At 42.7% G+C, this 22510-nt stretch overlaps 1 protein-coding gene across 1 annotated transcript in view; it reads left to right on the plus strand.

Moving 5' to 3' along the window:
• The window catches only part of LOC144696754 (sortilin-like), a 118205-nt gene that overhangs the window by 69326 nt on the left and 26369 nt on the right, over nucleotides 1-22510 (plus strand). Inside the window, exons 9-12 of the mRNA XM_078568437.1 lie at nucleotides 1530-1613; nucleotides 12062-12122; nucleotides 13864-14019; nucleotides 17555-17661. Of these exons, the coding sequence (XP_078424563.1) occupies nucleotides 1530-1613; nucleotides 12062-12122; nucleotides 13864-14019; nucleotides 17555-17661 (408 nt within the window). The remainder of the gene's footprint in view (nucleotides 1-1529; nucleotides 1614-12061; nucleotides 12123-13863; nucleotides 14020-17554; nucleotides 17662-22510) is intronic.

Raw genomic sequence — 22510 nt, forward strand, 5'->3', positions numbered from 1 at the left:
GATGACTGTAAACAGTTCCCAGATTCTTATATAGGATATGAACCATGGAATTGTCTGACTTTTTACCTGTATCCCTGATCAAAATGTTAGTGCAGTCTTGCTAAATCTTGCACAATGTGAACAATCTGCAATTAATTGGATTGAGCTCACAAAATTGCACTTCTAACCTGAGCTTTGGATGCTTGGAGAAATAATCAGTAACTTCGGACACAAGAGATCAGCTGGCGCTACAGAATTAGTTGGTGGGAAATCTACCGGAAACTCACTGACCTCTGTCTCTGAATTCCATAGGCGCACTCCCACTGCACAAAATTTGAGTACAAGTTGGTTTAAACTACCCGAAACATTAATTCATTAGTACATTGAAGAACGAGCTGTACAACTACGACTTTCGGCATAGATGTACCTTACATGGTAAAACTACACCATTTAGAATCAAATGCTGGAAATGCAATGAAGCCCATGCGTGCAAGGTGATTCAGCAGAATCGGAATGTACTTTTCTTCCTGTAAGGATCACTGCTGCTCTGCTGTGATGATGGAAGATGAGTATTAAGGAGCAGGATCTTGTGGTTGCCCTGCTGGTGTGGAATGTTGCCACTGAACCAGATTGGTAGGATGTGGCCTTCTTCCTTTGTTGCATCATGTGGCAAGTTTCCAGTTTGCACTGGAAATTCATAGGGAAAGCACAGAGCAGAAGGTGCACACTTTTCCCAGAAGGAAAATCAGCCGGCAAATCTCGTTGGGTTGCTCAAGGACATCTTGCCCAAATTAAGTGTTGGCAGTTTTATTGGAATCTGCCTAAAACATCTTGTTCTTCAGCAGCAATGAATATTTTGTTCTATTATGTGTAATGTCCGAATGCAAATGTATCTGTACCATGGAGCCACAATATTAATGTACAGATATAACATAAGGTGGCTAATACAAGTGCACATGTGTAACTTAACGGCCCTCTTTGACTAAGCTTTCAGTCAACTCTCCTAATATTTCCTCCTTAGAATGTTTTCCTCATACTGCATGAAACATCTCAGGATCTTTTCCAACATTAAATATGCCACACAAATGCTTGTTATTGTTTTGTGCCTTTGCAATAGATTGAGACTTCTCTGTCATATAATACTTAGTATTTTGAAATTCTGAATGACATAGCTTTGCTGACTTCTACATAAGTTACAGCTCCTGTAATGTGTTCACTTGCATAGTGTCAGATACAATAGTACTTGCAATTATCTCATAAATTAAATCGGTTAAAGCAACACTAATCAAAGCTTAAAATTAATTTAACATCTATAAATCCTTAAAGTAATGCATTCTATGTATTTTATATAAAGAGAACACATGCAACCTTTAATAAATTAATTTACACATCTAAACAGTGCCTTAAATGATGGTCTAATTTTACTTCAGTAATTCGAATATATGACGTATGTAACTAAAGTTTATATGTATATCTACATTAAAAAAGGAACCAAAAGTTTTAAAAACCATTTGAAGAATGGTATGACTTAATTTTTGTTTTGCTTTCAGACGCTGCCCAGATCGGTTTATGTATCTACTGATCAGGGTGATTCTTGGAATAAAGCTCAGCTGCCTCCTGTCAGTCATGAACAGGTACATTCAATCAAATATTCAATATCCTTTCTGTCTGTCAATGACTAGAACCATAGAAACCATAGAACCATAGAAAGGTTACAGCACAGAAAAAGGCCATTCGGCCCATCTTGTCCATGCCAGCCTGAGGACACCCAGGTGCCCTTTCTAATCCCACCTTCCTGCACCCAGCCCATAGCCCTGCAGCTTACAGCACTTAAGGTGCAGATCCAGGTACTTTTTAAAAGAGTTTAGAGTTTCTGCCTCTACCACCAACTTGGGCAGTGAATTCTAGACACCCACTACCTTCTACGTAAAAAAGTTCTTCCTCATGTCCCCCCTACACCTTCTGCCACTTATCTTGAATCTATGTCCCTGGTTCTAGAATTCTCCATCAAGGAAAACAATTTTATCCTGTCCACTCTAACTATTCCCCTCATAATTTTGTACACCTCAATCAAGTCACCTCTCAGCCTTCTTTGTTCTAATGAAAATAACCCCAACCTAACCAATCTCTCCTCGTAGCTAGTTTTCTAACTCTGGCAACATTCTTGTAAACCTCCTCTGCACTCTCTCCAGAGCTATTACGTCCTTCCTATAATGTGGTGACCAGAACTGCACACAATACTCCAGTTGTGGCCTCACCAGTGTTTTATACAATTCCAACATTATATCCTTACTTTTATATTCTATACCTCTGCCAGTGAAGGAGAGCATTCCATATGCCTTCTTTACAACCTTGTCTACTTGAACTGCTGCCTTCAGGGACCTGTGTACTTGTACACCAAGATCTCTCACTTCACCTACCCCTCTTAGTGTATTCCCATTTATTGTGTAATCCCTGTAACTGTTTGACCTCCCTACATGTATGACCTCACACTTCTCTTCGTTAAAATCCATCTGCCACTTTACTGCCCACTCCACCAACCCATCTATATCGTTTTGGAGATTATGGCTATCCTCTACACTATCCACTACTCAGCCAATCTTTGTGTCACCTGCAAATTTCCCAATTGTGCCCCCCCACTTTCACGTCCAAATCATTAATATATAACACAAACAGCAAGGGTCCCAACACCGAGCCCTGTGGAACACCACTTGAGACAACTTTCCATTCGCAAGGGCATCCATTGACCATTACCCTTTGTTATCTGTTACAAAGCCAACCTTTTATCCAGTTTGCCACATTACCCTGAATCCCATGGCCTTTTACTTTCCTGACCAATCTGCCATGTGGGACCTTGTCAAATGCCTTGCTAAAATCCATGTACACAACATCCACTGCACTACCTTCATCAACCTACTTGTAAATTATTGAGCAATTTCAGGGGATGAAGAATGGGAGATAGCAGGTGGTAGTATATAGATCAAAAATATTTATTTAAATATATTACATGTGACTGTATAATGTATTTGTTTGGAAAGGGAATGATTTTTCCTTAGATGCTGTAGCTAGAACTCATCCATCTAACCCTGTCTTTGAGAATGCAATCACTTTTTTTAAAGTAACTTTTCTTCTACCTTCCCTATTTTTTCTGGTTTTGTAATTATCTATTGTACCCAAGAGATTTGGAACTGTTGTCAAACTATCAACAGCTTTGCCTGCCTTTTCCTGAACTATCTGATCCTTAGGATCATGAATAATCTTAAAAAACAATGTGAGAATCATTGGTTTGACCTGTTCTCTCCAATCCCACACCTCCCTGCTGCATTCCATCATGCCACAGGCTTCAGTACTATACCATATTCACCTAATGTAAATCAGTTTGCCCCGGTTCTCGTGTCGATATTACCATTAACTAGGGTTCCCAGTCCTCAGAATGGAGATCCATTAGCTGCCATCGTTGAGTGTAGAAATTATTTTCTACACTTTGATGTTATAAAACAATATTTGGGGTAAGAATAGGAGAATATGCCCAATTGGAGAGCTCTTTCAGGGAGCTGACCCAAGCAGTGGGCTGAATGGCCTCCTCCTGAGCTGAAAAATTCTATTATTCAATATTACATCCGGTTGTTACAATCAGATGAGGAGGGATAGATTGATTCCCCTCTAATCCCACTCCTCGTTTGACTGCAACTGGGATTTTTTTAAAAAAAGGATATGCTTGCCAATTCAATGAATGTTTAGCTGTTCACATGCTGTGACTGTAAAAGATACACACAGGTTTCCTTGTAAGCTTTTAAAAGAGAGTCATACATTGTGCTTAGCATCCAATCTTAATAAAAATAATTAAAAAAAACACCCCGACTCGCGCTCTCACACACTTGATTTCAAAGTGCATGCCCATGCACGTAAATTACAATGTGGGAAGATAGATTAAGCCGTTTTTTTTTAACTGTAATAAAAGTTGCTGGTATACAGATCTTGTAGATTGATGACTTGGGTGGTTTCAGGCTGGGCTCAATGGTCCCTCAGGATTCGGTGCTGAGACAGTTTAAAGAAGTTAATGGACGATTTATATCTGTTCTTCTGGAGGCTGCAGTTTCTGGGTTGGTTCTTCAAATACTGCCTGCAGCAAAAGGATGGTCAACAACAAGGAGGGCTTGAGCTTGCAGGATGGATGGATGAAGAGAGAGAGAGAGAATGTACCCATTCAGGAATCCTGCTTCTTTGCATTTCTCCTCCTCCTGTGGCCTGGAAAAAAGCAGTTTCCTAAACACTCCAGCTGTAAGATTTTTAGATTCGGGCCCACAGACACCTAAATAGGCAGTCAGCTAGCTATAAGTAATTTTAAGATGGTTTATTAAGAAACAACAGTTTAGATATGATATATTAAATAATTAAACAGAAGAAGTATACAGCCCGTGCCAGTTGTGGTTTACTGGTTCCAGACGGCCACCATCCTCTTCCTCCTCATCCATTGGTCCATCTTCCATCTGAAGAATGCAGCTGCCCAACAAGTGCTGCCACCTCACCAGCACCTCAGCCATAATATTTATACGTTTTGGGGGGGCTGATAGCTTACCCAGTGTCAATCATCTATTTAACTATTCTGACCAATGGATACAGGACAGGTACTCCACACTGTCAGACCCTTTGTCATCCTGCTCGAGGTCAGTTTTTAGTTTACATCATGCTGATATCCTGGTCCTTTCTAAACAATTGCATAGAATGGTGTCTTCTGCACCCCCTTATCTATCAGCTCAGGAATGCTGGCATGGCTGTCTGAAATAAGACTGCTCAGAGGTCTAAGTGTTTAGAAATCTTGTTTCCAGAAAGAGAATCAATGCTGCTAGAAAATCCTATAATGGTTCTATAATTATTCAGTAAATACATGTTTATTCAAGACTCCAGTTTCTTTCACAGCTAGATTAGTTGGCTCATCACATGCCCCCTTCACCTTTTTTTAAAAAAAATCATTTCATCCAATGACCAGTTGATTCCAGGTCTCGAGTTTAGACCTGATTAGATTGTGGCTGGATGAATTCCTTTCTCAGCCAGGGTCTATTGTCCAAAGTGATTGTGCCTAATGCTTGTTCCCCACCAACTGAATACACAAGTGATTGGATGTTTCGTGAATGAGTCAGGAGATGGCCCATTCACACTCCCCCAAGGTAATTGTCTCTGGGGCTTTCTAAACACATTGACTCCATTTTAATGGCTTTAGAATTTATAAAGTACAGTCATGCACATGTTCAGCCATCTTAGAAGCTGCTATTTTAATTCACTGGAATGCTGTTTGTGTTTTAAAAGTCAACCAGTGGTTTTCAGCCCAACAAATAAAGTCATTTCAATATAAAACATGGCTCTATAACATTTTCCTTCAGAAGAGTACTTCTGTGGATCACTTAGCTTCAGTTTTTGTTTAGTTTTGGAAGCATTAGATTCTATTTGCAGGAAGAGGGCATCTTTGAGCTCGTTGAAGCCTGATTTATACTTTCTGGGTTCTTGCAAGTTGATATCATAAGGATTAACAGTGGCAAGAACAGAATTGTATGATTTTAAAATTGTATCCATAGCAGGAACTGTATCTTGTTTTTAGGTTGCAAGTGAATCTGGTCTGCTTTCACTCGATTGTTAGCCAACTATTCCATTGTAAGGCTGTCACAGTTGAACCTGATTATCTTTACCCATTCTTTCTCTTTCCAAGTTCAGGGGTACTGAGTCCAACTGTATGGCCCAACTGCTGGATGGTTAAGATCAGCAAACTAAGCACTGACTAGGAATTCAATTGTTTATCATTGCTTTGTTGATTTTGGGATGTTGCTGTGGAAGAGAATATTTCAGAATAGTTTTCACTGAGCAATATGTGGTCACAAGGAAAGGTTTCACAAATAAGACCCGTCCCTGGAGAAGTTGCAGATATACCACACAATAAAGAAAGGCTCACAAACATCATTTGATGGAACTTCCCTTGAGTGTTTGTTATATCCTCAGTGGGATAGGCTGTAAATCAGATCCAGGGCTTGATCCTTCTGATCTGTTGCATCATGTGCTCATTATTCCTCCTGATCCATTTTCTTTGTTCCTGGGGCTATCCTCTTGCATTGGTTTTGGGTTGGCAATTCCTGTTAAATATTTGAATAACTACCACTGAATATTAGTTTTTTACTGTTGTGTCAATTCCATGTAAAAATGGCAATGATGAAATTATCAATTCTCATTTGCTGTTATTTAATTGATATTGATGGTGAACAGTTCGGCAATTGAAAATAGTCACTTTGTTTGACTGTGATGTTTCAAGTAGTCAATATACCTGGGGCAGAATTTTGCCGTCGGTGAGCAGGGGGCGGGGCCCGCTCGCCGACACGCGGTGATGTCGGTTGGAACCCCTGATGTCATCCCGCCCCATTTAAATTTTCAGGAAGGGGGGGGCGCAGCAAAATCAGCTGCGGGCCCGCCGACCTGTCATTGGCCAATTGAGGCCATTGACAGGATCATTTAAACAATTAAAGGACCTGCCCGTCCAACCTTAAGGTTGGCGGGTCGGCCAGGAGCCCCGGCGGCAAATAGAGAAAACATGAGACCTCATCCACTGGCAGGATGAGGTTTTATGTAGGGTTTTAAAAAGTTTAATAAAGTTATTCTGTAAATTATGAACATGTCCCATCTCAACATGAGGAGGACATGTTAGGGAATTTTTTTTTCTATTTTTAATATTTTTCAAAGTGTCAGTGATCTCCCTGAGGCTGCACTTAGCCTCAGGGAGATGTGTGCTCTTTCGTGCGCATGCGGGAAAGAGCGCACTCGCTTTTAGGGAATCCCCCCGCCCGCACAGGGAGCGCATAGTGCTTCCTGCCGGACACCATGCTGGGTGGGCCTTAATTGGCCCACCCACATAAAATGGCGGTGGGGCCCACTTCTCCGGCGGGGATCGGCTCCCTGCCCGCTGGAGATTGGGTCGGGCCCACCCGCCCGACAGGCAGAAAATTCTGCCCAGTGTGTCACATCAGAGCTTGCAGTGGTATTTATCCACATTTCCCAGTGACCTCCACAGCAACATCCATTTTGTACTCTCGGTCTCCACCAGTGGGCAGGGTTTGCTTTTGGGCAGTTCCTACAATTATGTTTACTGCCCGTATGCATTGGCAACAACCTATTTTCCTGCTCAAACTCTGAGCCTGCTGCTTCCTCCTGCCAGCAAGGTTGTGAGCAACTGTGAATAAGAGCATCAGAAATGGAAGTAGGAGTAGATCATATGGCCCCTCAAGCTTGCTCTGCCATTCAATAAGATTATCACTGATCTTCAGTATAAGTTCTGCTTTTCAACCTATTCTCATGTCCCTTCATTCTTGCTGAGTTTTAACCTTTTATCCAAGATCATCTAAGGTGATAGGAACCCCCCACTACCAACCCCCCCCCCCCCCCCTCTCCCCCCACCATGTCTGAATACAAGAAGAGCTCTCTAATATGAGAGGGGGAGGTGTATTTTTAACCCACCCTGCCTGAGGAAAACATGGAGGTGGGTGGGGAGAGGGTAGTGCACAATTGCAGGTCCAAGGTACTTTAACTCCAGAATGCAGCTCATTCGATGTTTGCCTGAAACGGGCCAGGTTTTAGGCAGGGAGAGGCTGCAAGCAAAGACAAAACGGGTTCCCACCGGGAGGGAGGAAGATTAAAATTGCAGGGCAGGATTCCTGGAGCCAGTCTGACTTCCCACCTTCCCTGGCTGGGAAATATCGTAAGTCAATAAGGAAACAAATAACAATTAATTTATAAAATACATTCTGATCAACCTTGTAAAGAGAAAGATTGTTCTACTCAAAAGAAAATTTATATCGTGCATTGAAAACTATGTAACACAGCTCAGAATACAATCTGGGGAACAATGTGCCATGCAGCCTTTTTTAAATGTGGTGTCTTTGAATAATCAATAATGAATCATCTTAATATTAAATCATTGCATTGACGCAGCTTTCAGATTTATAAACTAGATTTTCCTTCTAATTAGTATCACCAGTCACTTCTGTTAGTGGACTTTGTGTGTCTTATTTCAGAGTTAACACTTTCCTGCCCAATACCCTTACCCAAGGAATATAACAAAGACTTAGTCTGTGCTGTGGCTACTGGAATGTAGCACTTGTCATTCTCCTCTCTTTTTACACAAGGTGTGTTGAATAAGCACTCCACTGAGATGCAGACTTTGAACCAATAGTTCATTTATTAAGGTAATATATGCAGACAAGCAACATAAGTATTCTGAGCTTTTCACAGTGTATTTAGGAAATTATATATCCTCACTATGTGAAGCATCACAAACATACTTTCACTTTAAATGTGCTCCTGACAAACACCACTTAGATTTGTTTAACATTTTGAGGCTGATCTGGCTCAAACTGTAAATTGCAGGCAACTTTTGGCTGTTGGCTGGAAAATCTACATCATCTGAGTCTGTCTTGCTGTGAACTGCCCCCCTTAAGTGCATTAGATGAAGTCCCCAGCTGTCCTTGAGCTGAATGTCACAAAGTGATCAAAGCTGATCAAATATCATCTCCTATCCTCAACAGACTTAGAAAACTGTCAGTCAAAATCATTGTTCTGGGCTGTTGACCTAGCATTTGATGTGTGACTGGCAGACTTCCAAAAGTCTGCTTCTGTACCTTTGCTGTGCAAACTGAATAGTCACACCTTGGATAATCAGGTACCACAAAGAGCTGTTTGAGATTGTATCTAGGAACCGATAGCTAACTATAATTAACAGATTAAATCACCTCTATGTGGGCGTTGATGAACTTGCAAAAATTTTCCACATCTTGAGAGCCTCCTTTTGACGAAGGCGAACATAGACGACGAAATTCATCATTACCTCCAGTGTGCCAGTTCAACCTTCGGCCAACTGAGGAAGAGTATTTGAGGACCAAGATCTCAAACCTGAGACTAAGGTCATGGTTTACCGGGCAGCAGTGATCCCTGCACTCCCAGATGTTTTGGAGACTTGGGCAACCTACAGCAGGTACCTCAAAGCATTGGTGGCACCAGCGGTGCCTTTGCAAGATTCTCCAAATCCGGTGGCAAGAAAGGCTGCCCAACAGCAGCACCCTCTCCCGAGCCAACATGCCCAGCATCTAGGGGCTAATCACTTGAAACCAGCTCCGCTGGGCAGGTCGTGTCATTGGTATGCCTGACACCAGACTCCTGAAGTAACTTCTCTACTCAGAACTTGGTCGTGGCAAGAGACTCCAAGGAGGATAGCGGAAAAATTTATGGATGTCCTTAAAGTATCTCTCAAGAGGTCAAATATTGAAGAAGAGGTCAAATTGAAAAAGATTCATTCAGGAAGGTGCCAAACACACTGAGAGGCTTTGTTGGAAACATGCAGAGACAAAATCAAAGCTTTGAAGAGAGCACACAAACCTCCCAACAGCTCATGTACCTAACCCTCAAGTACCATGGCACCACCAAACCAGATTGTGGCAGAGTGCACAGACCACGCTTTGGAATTATCGGCCATTTTGGAACTCATTGAACCTGAGTGAAAACAAGTCATCCTTGATCCCAAGGAACTCCTTTAGAAGAAAAAGATCGTGAGGAAAATCTAACAGACAAAGAAGATGTTTCTGCTAAAAAGGATGCTGGGTAGATTTTCAATTTCAGCGATGACTAAATTCGATGGAAAGGAAAATAGGTTGCCCATTACATACATAGCCCTATCTGCCATCCTGCTAAAAGTAGCATGGAGTATGTAAAGGCAGTTCATTCATTACCTCACTATATATGTTTAGCTTTGGGAGTGAACCCTTAGCATGTTAAATCTAGCATTACAAAAATGCCAGTTTTTAAAAAAATCACATCCATTTTTTAAACAGTTGTCACCTAGAGTATTAACCACACAGTCTTCCTCAGCACTGCTCAAGTAGTCTTTCCCCCATTAGCACTATACTATATACTATGCCCCCTCACTGGATAACTTGTGTCCTTCACATAATATAACCTTGACATTTACCTCTGATTTTGTTCCTTGCCCGAAAGAACCCTTAAACTGACTGTTTCAACAGGTGTACACATGCCTGACAGAGAACACCTGCTTTCAGAAGTTTATGTTGTTTCCTGCAGTCTGAATATAGTTAAAATCTGGAAAATTGCCAATAGGAAGTAAAACAAACAGCTGGTACTATCACACTGTCCTCCCTCTCCCCCTCTCCTACTTGTATGTGTGAGGGCCATATCAAGTTTGATAACAAACTAAAGCTATTCTAAATTAGGACTTCATTCTTCATTAATTGTAGCATGGCCCATCTCTTTCACTTACTATCTTTCCTCAAGAACACATCACTGTTTTGTTGAATTTAACAGGTTTCCTGTACAAGATTATTGTTGTAATTTGCGATGAGCAAAGTAAAATCACAGAGGAAAAAAACTGATCTGCACAAGTTGCACTTCTAACCAGTAGAGTTTATTTCTGTTCAGATTTGTTTTCTAGTCCAACGACGTGAAGGAGACCAGATAGGGACAAGGCAGTTTGTGAAGATAAAAAGAAAATGCTTTGTGCACCAGACATTTTCTGTCAGTATCTGAAAGAAGAAGAGCTTAAAGATAGACAGAGGAGTAGGTTGTGAAGAGGACATGAGCAGTCTGACAAGGGATATAGAAATAGGTTAAGTGAGTGGGCAAAAAGTTGACAGATGAAGTATAATGTGGGAGAAGGTGAACTTGTCCACTTTGGCAAGAAGAATAGAAAAGCAGCGTATTATTTAAATAGAGAGAGATTGCAGAATTCTGAGGTACAGAGGCATCTGGTGTCCTCGTACATGAATCAGGAAAGTTAGTATGCAGTGCAGTTTAACCCTGGATATGTCAGACCCTATATATGGGACTGAGTACAGTATCACCCACACAATGACGTAAGAAGGCACATGACCCAGACCCAGGGGTCAGTGTGGTGTTGAGCAGAGACTGGTTAAGACCTAAGCATGGATATAACTTCTAGCCTGCACCCTTTACTGTTCATATGTAAATAGCTCTAGTAATTAATCAAGACTTGCAGCTAACCTACTGAAGACTGTGAAGACTTCTTTAAGAGACACCATTATGAAACCAACACCCTCCCAACATGCAGGTACAACAAGCAATTAAGAAGGCAAATGGAATGTTGTCATTTATTGCAAGGGGAATAGAATATACAAGTTGGGGTGTTTTGCTACAGTTGTACAGAGTGTTGGTGAGACCACATCTAGAGCACTGTATGCTATTTTGGTCTCATTATTTAAGAAGGGATATAAATGGGTTAGAAGCCATTCAGAGAAGGTTCACTCGACTGATACCTTGGATGGAGTATCAGTCGAGGAGAGGTTGGACAGGCTGGGCCTGTATCCATTGGAGTTTAGAAGATTGAGAGGTGATCTTAATGAAACATATAAGATCCTGAGGGGACTTGACAAGGTGGGTGCTGAAAGGATGTTTCCCCTTAAAAGAAACTAGAACTAGGGACACAGTTTAAAAATAAAGGGTATCCCATTTAAGACAGAGATGAGAAGAATTTTTTCCTCTGTGGGTGGTGAATCTTTGGAACTCTCTTTCCCCAAAAAGGGTTGGAGGCAGAGCCAATGAATATTTTTAAGGCAGAGGTAGATATATTCTTGACTAACAAGGGAGTGCAAGGCTATCTGGGGTAGGCGGGAATGTGGAGTTGAGGCCACAATCTGATCAGCCATCATAATATTAAATGGCAGAACAGGCTCAAGGGGCCAAATGGCAGCCTCCTGCTCCTAATTTATATGTTCGTTTGCACCAGGTCTAAGGAAGGAATGAACCCTAAACATGAACTTGTCTTTCCACTTGATGATGGGCCTCTATGTATTTCCAGCATTTTCTGTTTCTCTTCAAGAGAATTTAACTTTATTTCTCAGCAAAGCCTCGCCAAATAAATTAAATGTTCCGATACCTTAGTAAAGAGTAGAATTGGTGCTGAAGTCTTCCCTCCATATTTAACAAAATAGAAATGTACTGCATGTGCACATGTGGAGAGATACAAGTGGTCTTACAGCACTGGGTGACGTAAGTAATCTAACGTGGATACTCTGTTTTGCAGTTTTACTCAATACTTGCAGCAGACAGTGAAATGATTTTCATACATGTGGATGAACCTGGCAGTGAGTAGTACTTCATTACAGTTTTTAAAAAGAATAAATTTGAGTGAATATACAAATGTACTAATTTAATCAATTTGTTTAGTGTGTGTGCATACGCCTATGTGTCCAGAAAGAAAATGGCCAACCACTGACCTTTTTGTGCTAACAATTGAGTAACGTAGTCTCTACGTAAAGGTTGCATTCACACTTGTTCTAGGTGTAACACTATGATTAGCCAGATCATTAAACTGAAGAGGTAAAAATCCAATCCACCTCAAAGCAGTTACAATTGGCATGGTTAGGTATTTATTTAATCGGTTTTCATCTCCCCTCTTAATGTTGACTTTTGATAATGTGGTTCCACAAATCGTGGCTACCCTCCAATATCTCAATCAAGTAGCCATTTTTTCAGGCCATATTTTAACAACCTGCCCATCTGGCATAAATGCGGTAGGCAAGTGGTTAAAATGTTGAATGGGTTCTTCCTGCTGTGTTCCTGGCATATCCGCACCTACCACCATCATAATTCCCTTTGTTTTTAGTTGCAGGGAAGGCACCAGCTGCAGGCAGGTGGGAGCGTACAGTCCAGCCAACAATTTATTCCACATCCCTGGAAAGAAAAGGAAGGTTGGTGTTAGGGTGGTAGTAAGAGGGAATGAGTGGAGATGTTTTTTTTGATAAGATGATGTTGGCAGTCATGAGTAATGTAAGGATGGTGCTAGAGGACAGTGACTGGTTGATGGTTTGAGGAAGCATGGGCCTGAAGTTGGGTGGTCAGGTGCTAAGAGGATATGGGATTTAGGGAACATATTCATAGACGAGCTGAGCATGCTGAGAGAATATAGAGTGTGGATCATTAAAGGTTTTGTTCCACTGAAAATAGGAGAGAGCTGGACAATGAGGGATGTTAGAGGAGAAACAATAGATATGTTGATGATCAACTGAGCAATTGGGCAATTGGCATGACCTATGTGCCCTGGCACTTGCTCCTATCAAATCACTGTAAACAAGAACTTAATGCACTAAAGTTCAAGTAAGCACATGTCTGCAAAGTGCTTGCCCAATGTGCCCAGGCATAGATGAAATGCTCCCGAGTGTTTCTTTACTGTCAGCCTTCTCAAGTGCCAAAATGCAACTAGTATAGCACTGTGTGCAGCAGTGAACAAAAACTCAACAAAGATCATCTCATCAAACTCATCTTAGATGCTAATATCAACTGAGCACATTGCCTTTTCAGTATCAGAAGTCAGGGATCAATGCGTGTGGCATTTAGCTGTCCTGAAAGCTTTTATGTGGAGACCCTGGTTTATCTGCGAGATTCATGGCAAGAAGAAATGAAAGCAAACACAGGATTAAGAGCTCAATAGAAAACAGTCATTCTTCAATAATAAAAACACAAAATGCTGGAGATCACGAAGCATCTGTGGAGAGAATATCCTGCTGAGTATTTATTTCCAGCACTTACCAATTTTATTTCAGATTTCCAGCATCCACAATATTTTGCTTTTGCTTTGCTGTTGTTCTACACTTGAAAAATGACATTCACAGACACAAGAGTTCTCAGCTAATCTTCCCTATTTTTGCTGTGACCCGGGTAGCTTCCTTGATTTATATGTGGATGTTGTTGCACTTCCAATAAACTGAGGGAGGCCTCACTGATGGGAATTTTGAGGAGGCCCCATCTAACGTTTGCTGTTCAACAGGCATATTTTTAATTGGAAGATTTCACACATGACGGCTTCACGTTTAATATTTCTTTTAGATAATGGGTTTGGGACAGTTTACACTTCTGATGATCGTGGAATTCTATTCTCCGAGTCCCTGGAACGTCATTTGTTCTCTGACACGAGCGGAACAACTGATTTCACAAATGTGACATCGTTGCGTGGAGTCTACCTCACAAATGTACTTGATAAAGGTAAAAAAATAATAATTTCCTGGTCTGGACAATAAAGTAAAGCTTGGTTTCTACTCCTAAGCTAGCCTCTCTGCCAATATTTTGCAGCGTTGTGGGGAGCCCTAAAGTGAGTGCTTGCAGTGCAATGCTAATTTGCACATTTTTTGCAGAGATTTAAATTGATCAGATTTGAGTTAGTCCTGTTCATGGATACTTGGGCTATTTGGAACCTTTCACGACCTGGGAACGGCCCAAAGTGTTTTACAACAACTGATTAAGTATTTTGGAAGCGCCATCCCTGTTAAAATGTAGGAAAAGTGGCAGCCAATGTGTGCACAGTAATGTCACACAAACAGCAATATAATAATGACCAAATTACCTTTTTTTTATTTAGTGATGGTTGAGGAATAAATATTGGCCAGGACAATTGGAGAAAATCCCCCTATTCCTCTTCAAAGTAGTGCCATGGAACATTTGCGTACACATGAAATAGCAGTCAGTGCCTCTGTTTAACACTTCATCTGAATGACAGCACCTCCAACAATGCAGCACTCCCTGAGTGCTTAAGTTTGTGGAGTGATACTTGGGTACACAACCTTCTGATGCACAAACGAGTATGCTACCAGGGAGTCATGGCTGATGCTTAAAGAGGATAGTAACCATATTTTAAATTTCCTTTTGATTCAATATGTATTGGTAGATTTTAAGAATTTACATTTCTGTTTTGGAACAAGAGCACAGTTGCATAAATATTTCTCTATCACGTTCACATACAGTGTGAACTCAATTATCTAAACTCCCAATAACTAGAACTCTCAGCTATCTAGAATTTTCAAATGGGGGTTGAGATCATTGTTTTGTATAATCTGAATAAAATGCATTTGTTTATTTGAACCAAATCATCACTGACTCCAGTGCCTGAATTTCGAAAGGAGTTATCCACTGTTGGAAAAATGGCGTAAGCAATGATTTACACTGTTTCTCCAAGAGTTTAGTCATTGGGCAGAATTTAGCCTTTGGTTGGCGGGCGGGCCCCACCGGTTCAGCAGCGGGCATACAGCCGACCGCCGCCGCTGAAACTCTTTCGAGTTACCAACAGTCACAGATTGCAACTTCTTTCGAGTACAATCACAGTTCTTGGTTTTCCGGGAGTGGGACATGAACCCACAACCCTCTGATTCAAAGGCGAGGGTGCTATGAACTGAGCCACAGCTGATACCTCCCTACCCCCGCCGCTGAAACGGGGCCCGCCACCATTTTGATTGGGCAGGCCAATTAAGGCCCACCCAGTGGCCTGCCTGACAGGAAGCGCTATGCGCTCCCTGTTCCGTGGGGGGAGGGAATCCCCATCTGTCAAAATGCGATCTTTCATGCATGCACGCGGAACAACGCACTGCTCCCTGAGGCAAAGTCCTGTCTCAGGGAGTTTAGTGAAAGGTAAGTAAAGTCAAAAAATAGAGACATTTTAAAATTATTAACATGTCCCCCTCATGTGACAATGTCACATGAGATGGGACATGTTGATAACAAACTCATAAAATTTATTAAATTTTTACAAAACGGTAATGAAACTTCATCCCGCCAGCGGATGAAGTTTCATTAATAATCTGGAGCCCGCTGGGGCTCCTGGCCTGCCCGCCAGCCTTAAGGTTGGACGGGCAGGGCATTTAACTATCTTAATGAGCCTGTCAATGGCCTCAATTGACCATTGACAGGTCGGCCAGTGGACAGCTGATTTTGCTGTCTGCCCGCCTTCCTTAAGATTTAAATGGCCCGGGATGATGTTGGGGATTCCTCCCGACGTCATCCCACATCATTTTCCCCTCGGCGAGCGGGCCCCGCCCCCAAATTGCCGAGGGGAAAATCCTAGCCATTATTTCAAAAACTTTTGCATGCCCTAGCATTCCTAGTATGCAAATGACACTCTATATATCTCATAATATCTTAACCCCTCGTGATTTCCAGACTTTTCTCTTCAGTGCTTCCACCCTTTAACCACCAAACCCATCACTTTCAGTGATGCCAGGTGTGCACCCCACACCCCTTGTGAATATTACTAGAACCCTGTCACACCTTTTGCCACCCTGCCCCAAACTGTAGTCCACTGATTGGTCCCAGACATCAGTGTTGCAATGTGGTACTCCTGCATCATGTCTCCCCCTCACTCCTACTCTCACCAAGGCCATGGTCTCTAATGCCCACTCCCTTCCGTTATCTAATCAGAGACACGTTGGAGGTAACCAAAACAAATCAATAGAGGAAAATGGGGTACAAAAAAGTGATACAGAATCACTGAGAACTAAACAATCTTACAGTAACCACAGTAAGCAAAATATCTGACAACCACAGGGAGGGGGGGCGAGAAAGAGAGAGGGGAAGACAAATGGAAGGAAAGCAACAAAGAAATAATCATGAACAAAGAGCATACATTTATATAACACCTTGCAGGCCCCCAAGATGCCTCAAAGTGCTTCACAACCAATGGATTACTTTGAAGTGTGGTCACTGTTGATATGTAGACAAACGCAACAGCCAATTTGTATACAGCAAGGTTTCTCTGGCAGTAAATGAAGTAAGTGGTTAGTGGTGCTGGTTGAAGCTGAGCTACCCAATCATTTTCCAATGATAATCACGAAAGAAACCAAAAAATCCAATTACACGAAGATAGGAAAATTGCCCTTGAAATTCACTGTCATCAAAATGTTCAAAATATAGTGGGTGGCATGTGCTAGGGTGTCCATCTTTTTTAACTCACATCTGCAGACACACACCCCAATACACATCCACACTACCTGATCTGGCTCCTGGGATGTGCACATGGCTTGGCTCCAGCCATTGATCATTAGTCCAGTTACCAGCAGCTATGTTGCTCAGGCATCTTGGCTTCAGGGCCATTTGCTCTCCAACCTGATTTTACAGGAAAACTATGCGCTATGTAGGGTCTATCCTGGGGATCTGATGGAGATTTGGGAGGGTATGGGTGGATCATATGCACTGTGCCCACCAAGTGTGATCTCTGCATAAATTAAAGTCACTCAGGTGAGTCAACCCCACCAACTAGTTGAAAACGGGAGATTTGACATCCCTTCATGAATCAAAACCTGTCTTACCATATACCCTGCCCAGTTTATTGATTGACCCCAGGGAAGCTCGGGACGATGTGGCTACTGATTTGAACTCATGCAGCTTTTAATAATTGGGGTCTTAATTCGGGGATAAGTTTGGTGAACCAGGGACTCTTCTGGGAATATTGCTTGGAGACACAATATCTCAGCCAGACACTGTCTCTGGACAATGGGAACATGTGGTCACTCCAGCGTATGTGTGGTGACTGCTCTCTTGGAAAAGGCTCTTGCACAGATGTCCAGCTTCTGCACCAGAAACAGGTGCTGGTCCTTCACAAAAACTCCTGCTTTAGGCCCTCTTTAGTAAACTTGTTCAGGACTCGATGTAACAGCCCTGCCATTACAAAATAGCATATTCTCTCAAATGATCATCAGCAACATCATGGAGTATCTACTAATGTTTAATAATTACTCTTTCAACACATTTGTAGATAACAACATTCGATCAGTGATTACATTTGACAGTGGAGGAGAGTGGAAACCTTTGAAGAAGCCAGATAATAGTCACTGCGATGCAACAGCCAAGAATTCAGAGATGGTCAGTAGAAAAATTTGCTGTTTTGGAGAATCCTTTCTAGTAGTGCTTCACTGGAGTTTGAGAGATTTAGTGACCAAGGGACTCTTCTTGAAACATTGTCGCTTCTCGTCTTCTCTCCCAGCCCAAAGAGTAAAATCAGGACATGTGTAGCTATTAGCAACTCGGTGTCAAAAGACTGGTCCTGATATTACAGTGCCTGGCCAACCCTGACCTCTGCCCTCATTCACCCAAAGTGTCCAGACCAGAGACACGTTCAACTCCACAGTTACTGTATCTCTGCTGAGAGCTGCCATCGTCTGCAACATCTGGACCATCAGATGGCTTGTCCGTCAGGACACCTCACGGATGTTTCCCACACATTACAATCATGCAGTGCAGTACAGTACAGCACAGTGTCAGCCAGATAAAACTGTTCCATGGGCTGTACTTTCAATACCCAGATGTAGATGCTGTTTGATGTTATTTGTGGAAAATACCTGCTTTCTTCGCATCTTACTGAGTCCAGAGAAAGGAGACAAAATTCTCATCTTATTAAGATTCAATCTGATCGTTTGATATTTGGCACCCATATTAGAATGAACAGAGCTTTATAGAAACAAAAGTTTCCTCTTCAGACAATATGTGAGAGTCTTTTTTTATTTTTCCTTTACTCAGTGTCCCAATAAAGGTGCTAAGTAACTGCTTGACTGTTCTCCTGTTGAACTAACAGCTTAGAGTGCTGTTGTATTGCTACCACCTTGAATGATCCAGTCCATGTGCTGAATATGATCGCATAGTGTTCTTAGGTAGGGAGTTGCAGGATTTTCTCACAGAAATATGTCTGTCTGCATTGTTGTAAGGTTTGTTTGGTGCCTCACTAAGAGGTCTGGAGGCTTGTATGGTTGAACATAAACCATTTATTGTTAATCCATATCTATATCCATCTCCAAGGTACAGCCCTGCATGGGTACTGTCTCCATGCTGGCTCCTTCCAGACTCTTCTACACATAGTCTACCATCATGTGATACTCTACATCACTACGTGGCGATACTTTTCTCCAGTCCCACATTAACCCTTGCACTGCCCGTACAACCTTATACTACAACCCCCCACCCACTGTATTTACAATACAATCTTCTTGCTACCCATTCTCTCCCCACCGCCCCACCCACCCTCATGTCTCTGACTTTATAAATTCAGATGGTCTGGAGGCTTGACAATTCTTTCATATCTCATTCTTGTCATGTTTGGAGTATTGGTAATCTCAATTGTTTAGGGTTGACTTAGTCAGTTTGGCATTGAAATTGTAGTACTCTCTGGGCAGGATTTTACCCCCATCAAGGGTGAAGTTGAAGGGCGGGCGCGCACTGGCCCGCTTCCTATCGGGGGCCGATTGGGGGCACGGTGCCATTTTACGTGGGTGGGCCAATTAAGGCCCGCCCAGCATGACATCCACACGGAAGCGCTATGCACTCCCTATGCAGGCGGGGGGGAATCCCAAAATCGAGAGTACGCTCTTTCGCGCATGCGCATGAAAGAGCGCACTCATCTCCCTGAAGCTAAGTGCTGTCTCGGGGAGATCGGCTCTAAATGTAAAAAAGCTAAAAATAGAAAAATAAAATTTCCCTGACATGTCCCCTCATGTGACACTGTCACATGAGTTGGGACATGTCCATAATCTTTACAAAAAACTTTATTAAATTTTTAAAAAATCTACATGAAACCTCATCCCGCCGGTGGATGAGGTTTCGTGCTTTTTTTAATTCCCGCCGGGGCTCCTGGCCTGCCCGCCTACCTTAAGGTTGGATGGGCAGGTCCATTAATTAGTTTAATCAGATGATGTAGAATCTGTGTGGGTAGAGTTGAGGAACCGCAAAGGTAAAAAAACCATAATGGGAGTTATGTACAGGCCTCCAAACAGTAGTCAGGATGTGGGGCACAAGATACACAAGCAGAGAGAAAAGGAGTGTAAGAAAGGCAAGGTTACAGTGATCATGGGGGATTTCAAAATGCAGGTAGACTGGGAAAATCAGGTTGGTAGTGGATCCCAAGAAAAGGAATTTGTGGAATGTCTACGAGATGGCTTTTTCAAGCAGCTCGTGGTGGAGCCCACTAGGGAACAGGAAATTCTAGATTTAGTGATGTGTAATGAGGCAGATTTGATAAGGGAGCTTAAGGTGAAGGAACCCTTAGGAGGAAGTGACCATAATATGATAGAATTTACCCTGCAATTTGAGAGGAAAAAGCTGGAATCAGATGTAACGGTATTACAGTTGAATAAAGGCAACTACAGAGGCATGAGGGAGGAGCTGGCCAGAATTGACTGGGAGATGAGCCTAGCAGGAAAGACAGTGGAACAGCAATGGCAGGAGTTTCTGGGAGTAATTTGGGAGACACAGCAAAAATTCATCCCTAGGAAGAAGAAGCATACTAAAGGGAGGACGAAGCAACCATGGCTGACCAGGGAAGTCAGGACAGCATAAAAGCTAAAGAGAAAGCATACAATGCGGTGAAGAGCAGTGGGAAACCAGGGGATTGGGAAGCCTACAAAGACCAACAGAGGACAACTAAAAAAGAAATAAGGAGGGAGAAGATTAAATATGAGGGTAAACTAGCCAGTAATATAAAAGATGATTGCAAGAGTTTTTTTAGATATATAAAGGGTAAGAGAGAGGCAAAAGTGGACATTGGGATGCTGGAAAATGATGCTGGAGAAGTAGTAGTGGGGAACAAAGAAATGGCGGAGGAACTGAATAGGTACTTTGCGTCAGTTTTCACGGTGGTAGACACAAGTAACATCCCCAAAGTTCAAGAGAGTCAGGGGGCAGAGGTGAGTATGGTGGCCACTACCAAGGAGAAGGTGCTAGGAAAACTGAAAGGTCTGAAGGTGGATAAATCACCTGGACCAGATGGATTACACCCCAGAGTTCTGAAGGAGATAGCTGAAGAGATAGTGGAGGCGTTAGTGGTGATCTTTCAGGAATCACTCGAGTCAGGGAGGATCCCAGAGGACTGGAAAATCGCTAATGTAACCCCCCTGTTTAAGAAGGGAGTGAGGCAAAAGATGGTAAATTACAGGCTGATTAGCCTGTCCTTGGTCGTTGGTAAGATTTTAGAGTCCATTATTAAGGATGAGATTTCAGAGTACTTGAAAGTGCATGGTAAAATCGGGCAAAGTCAGCATGGTTTCATCAAGGGGAGGTCATGCCTGACAAATCTGTTAGAATTCTTTGAGGAGGTAACGAGTAGGTTAGACAAAGGAGAGCCAATGGATGTTATCTACTTGGACTTCCAGAAGGCCTTTAACAAGGTGCCGCACAGGAGGCTGCTCAGTAAGATAAGAGCCCATGGTGTTAGAGGCAAGGTACTAGCATGGATAGAAGATTGGTTGTCTGGCAGGAGGCAGAGAGTGGGGATAAGGGGGCCCTTCTCAGGATGGCAGCCGGTGACTAGTGGAGTTCCGCAGGGGTCAGTGTTGGGACCACAACTTTTCACTTTATACATTAATGATCTAAATGAAGGAACTGAGGGCATTCTGGCTAAGTTTTCAGATGATACAAAGATAGGTGGAGGGACAGGTAGTATTGAGGAGGCGGGGAGGCTGCTGAAAGATTTGGACAGGTTAGGAGAATGGGCAAAGAAGTGGCAGATGGAATACAACGTGGGGAAGTGTGAGGTCATGCACTTTGGTAGGAAGAATAGAGGCATCGACTATTTTCTAAATGGGGAGAGAATTCAGAAATCTGGAGTGCAAAGGGACTTGGGAGTCCTAGTCCAGGATTCTCTTAAGGTTAACTTGCAGGTTGAGTCGGTAGTTAGGAAGGCAAATGCAATGTTGGCATTTATTTCAAGAGGACTAGAATATAAAAGCAGGGATGTGCTGCTGAGGCTTTATAAGGCTCTGGTCAGACCACATTTAGAATATTGTGAGCAATTTTGGGCTCCGTATCTCAGGAAGGATGTTCTGGCCCTGGAGAGGGTCCAGAGGAGGTTCACGAAAACGATCCCAGGAATGAAAGGCTTAACACATGAGGAACGTTTGAGGACTCTGGGTCTATACTCGATGGAGTTTAGAAGGATGAGGGGGGATCTGATTGAAACTTACAGAATATTGAAAGGCCTGGATAGAGTGGACGTGGGGAAGATGTTTCCATTAGTAGGAGAGACTAGGACCCAAGGGCACAGCCTCAGAGTAAAGGGAAGACCTTTTAAAATAGAAATAAGGAGAAACTTCTTAAGCCAGAGAGTGGTGAATCTATGGAATTCATTGCCACAGAAGGCTGTGGAGGCCAGGTCATTGAGTATATTTAAGACCGAGATAGATAGGTTCTTGATTGGTAAGGGGATCAAAGGTTACGGGGAGAAGGTGGGAGAATGGGATTGAGAAACTTATCAGCCATGATTGAATGGTGGAGCAGACTCGATGGGCCGAATGGCCTAATTTCTGCTCCTTTATCTTATGGTCTTATGGTCTAGTTACTCTGTCAATGGCCTCAATTGGCCATTAACAGTTGGGCGGGCGCGCAGCTAATTTTGCTGAGCCCCCGCCGACCGGAAAATTTAAATGGCGTGCGGTGACATCGGGAGTTTCGCCCGACGTCACTGCGCGTCATTTTACATGTCGGCGAGCGGGCCCCACCCCCTCACTGGCCGCTGGGAAAATCCTGCCCTCTGTTTCCGGCAGTTGGTTGCCTTCATTTGATTTGCTTTTTGCGCTCCTTCAAGTTGAGTTTCTCTTTATCCACAACCCTTCTGCTTTGTTCAGACATCCTGGGTTTGTCCCATTCCTTCCTAAGGGAATGTTCACTCCATTCATTCCTAGAGTGGCCTCAGAATTTCTTTTTCCGTGGGGTCCACCATGATGTTGCT

Source organism: Cetorhinus maximus, chromosome 22 (genome assembly GCF_964194155.1).
Source record: "Cetorhinus maximus chromosome 22, sCetMax3.hap1.1, whole genome shotgun sequence".
In the NCBI taxonomy this organism is placed as follows: domain Eukaryota; kingdom Metazoa; phylum Chordata; class Chondrichthyes; order Lamniformes; family Cetorhinidae; genus Cetorhinus; species Cetorhinus maximus.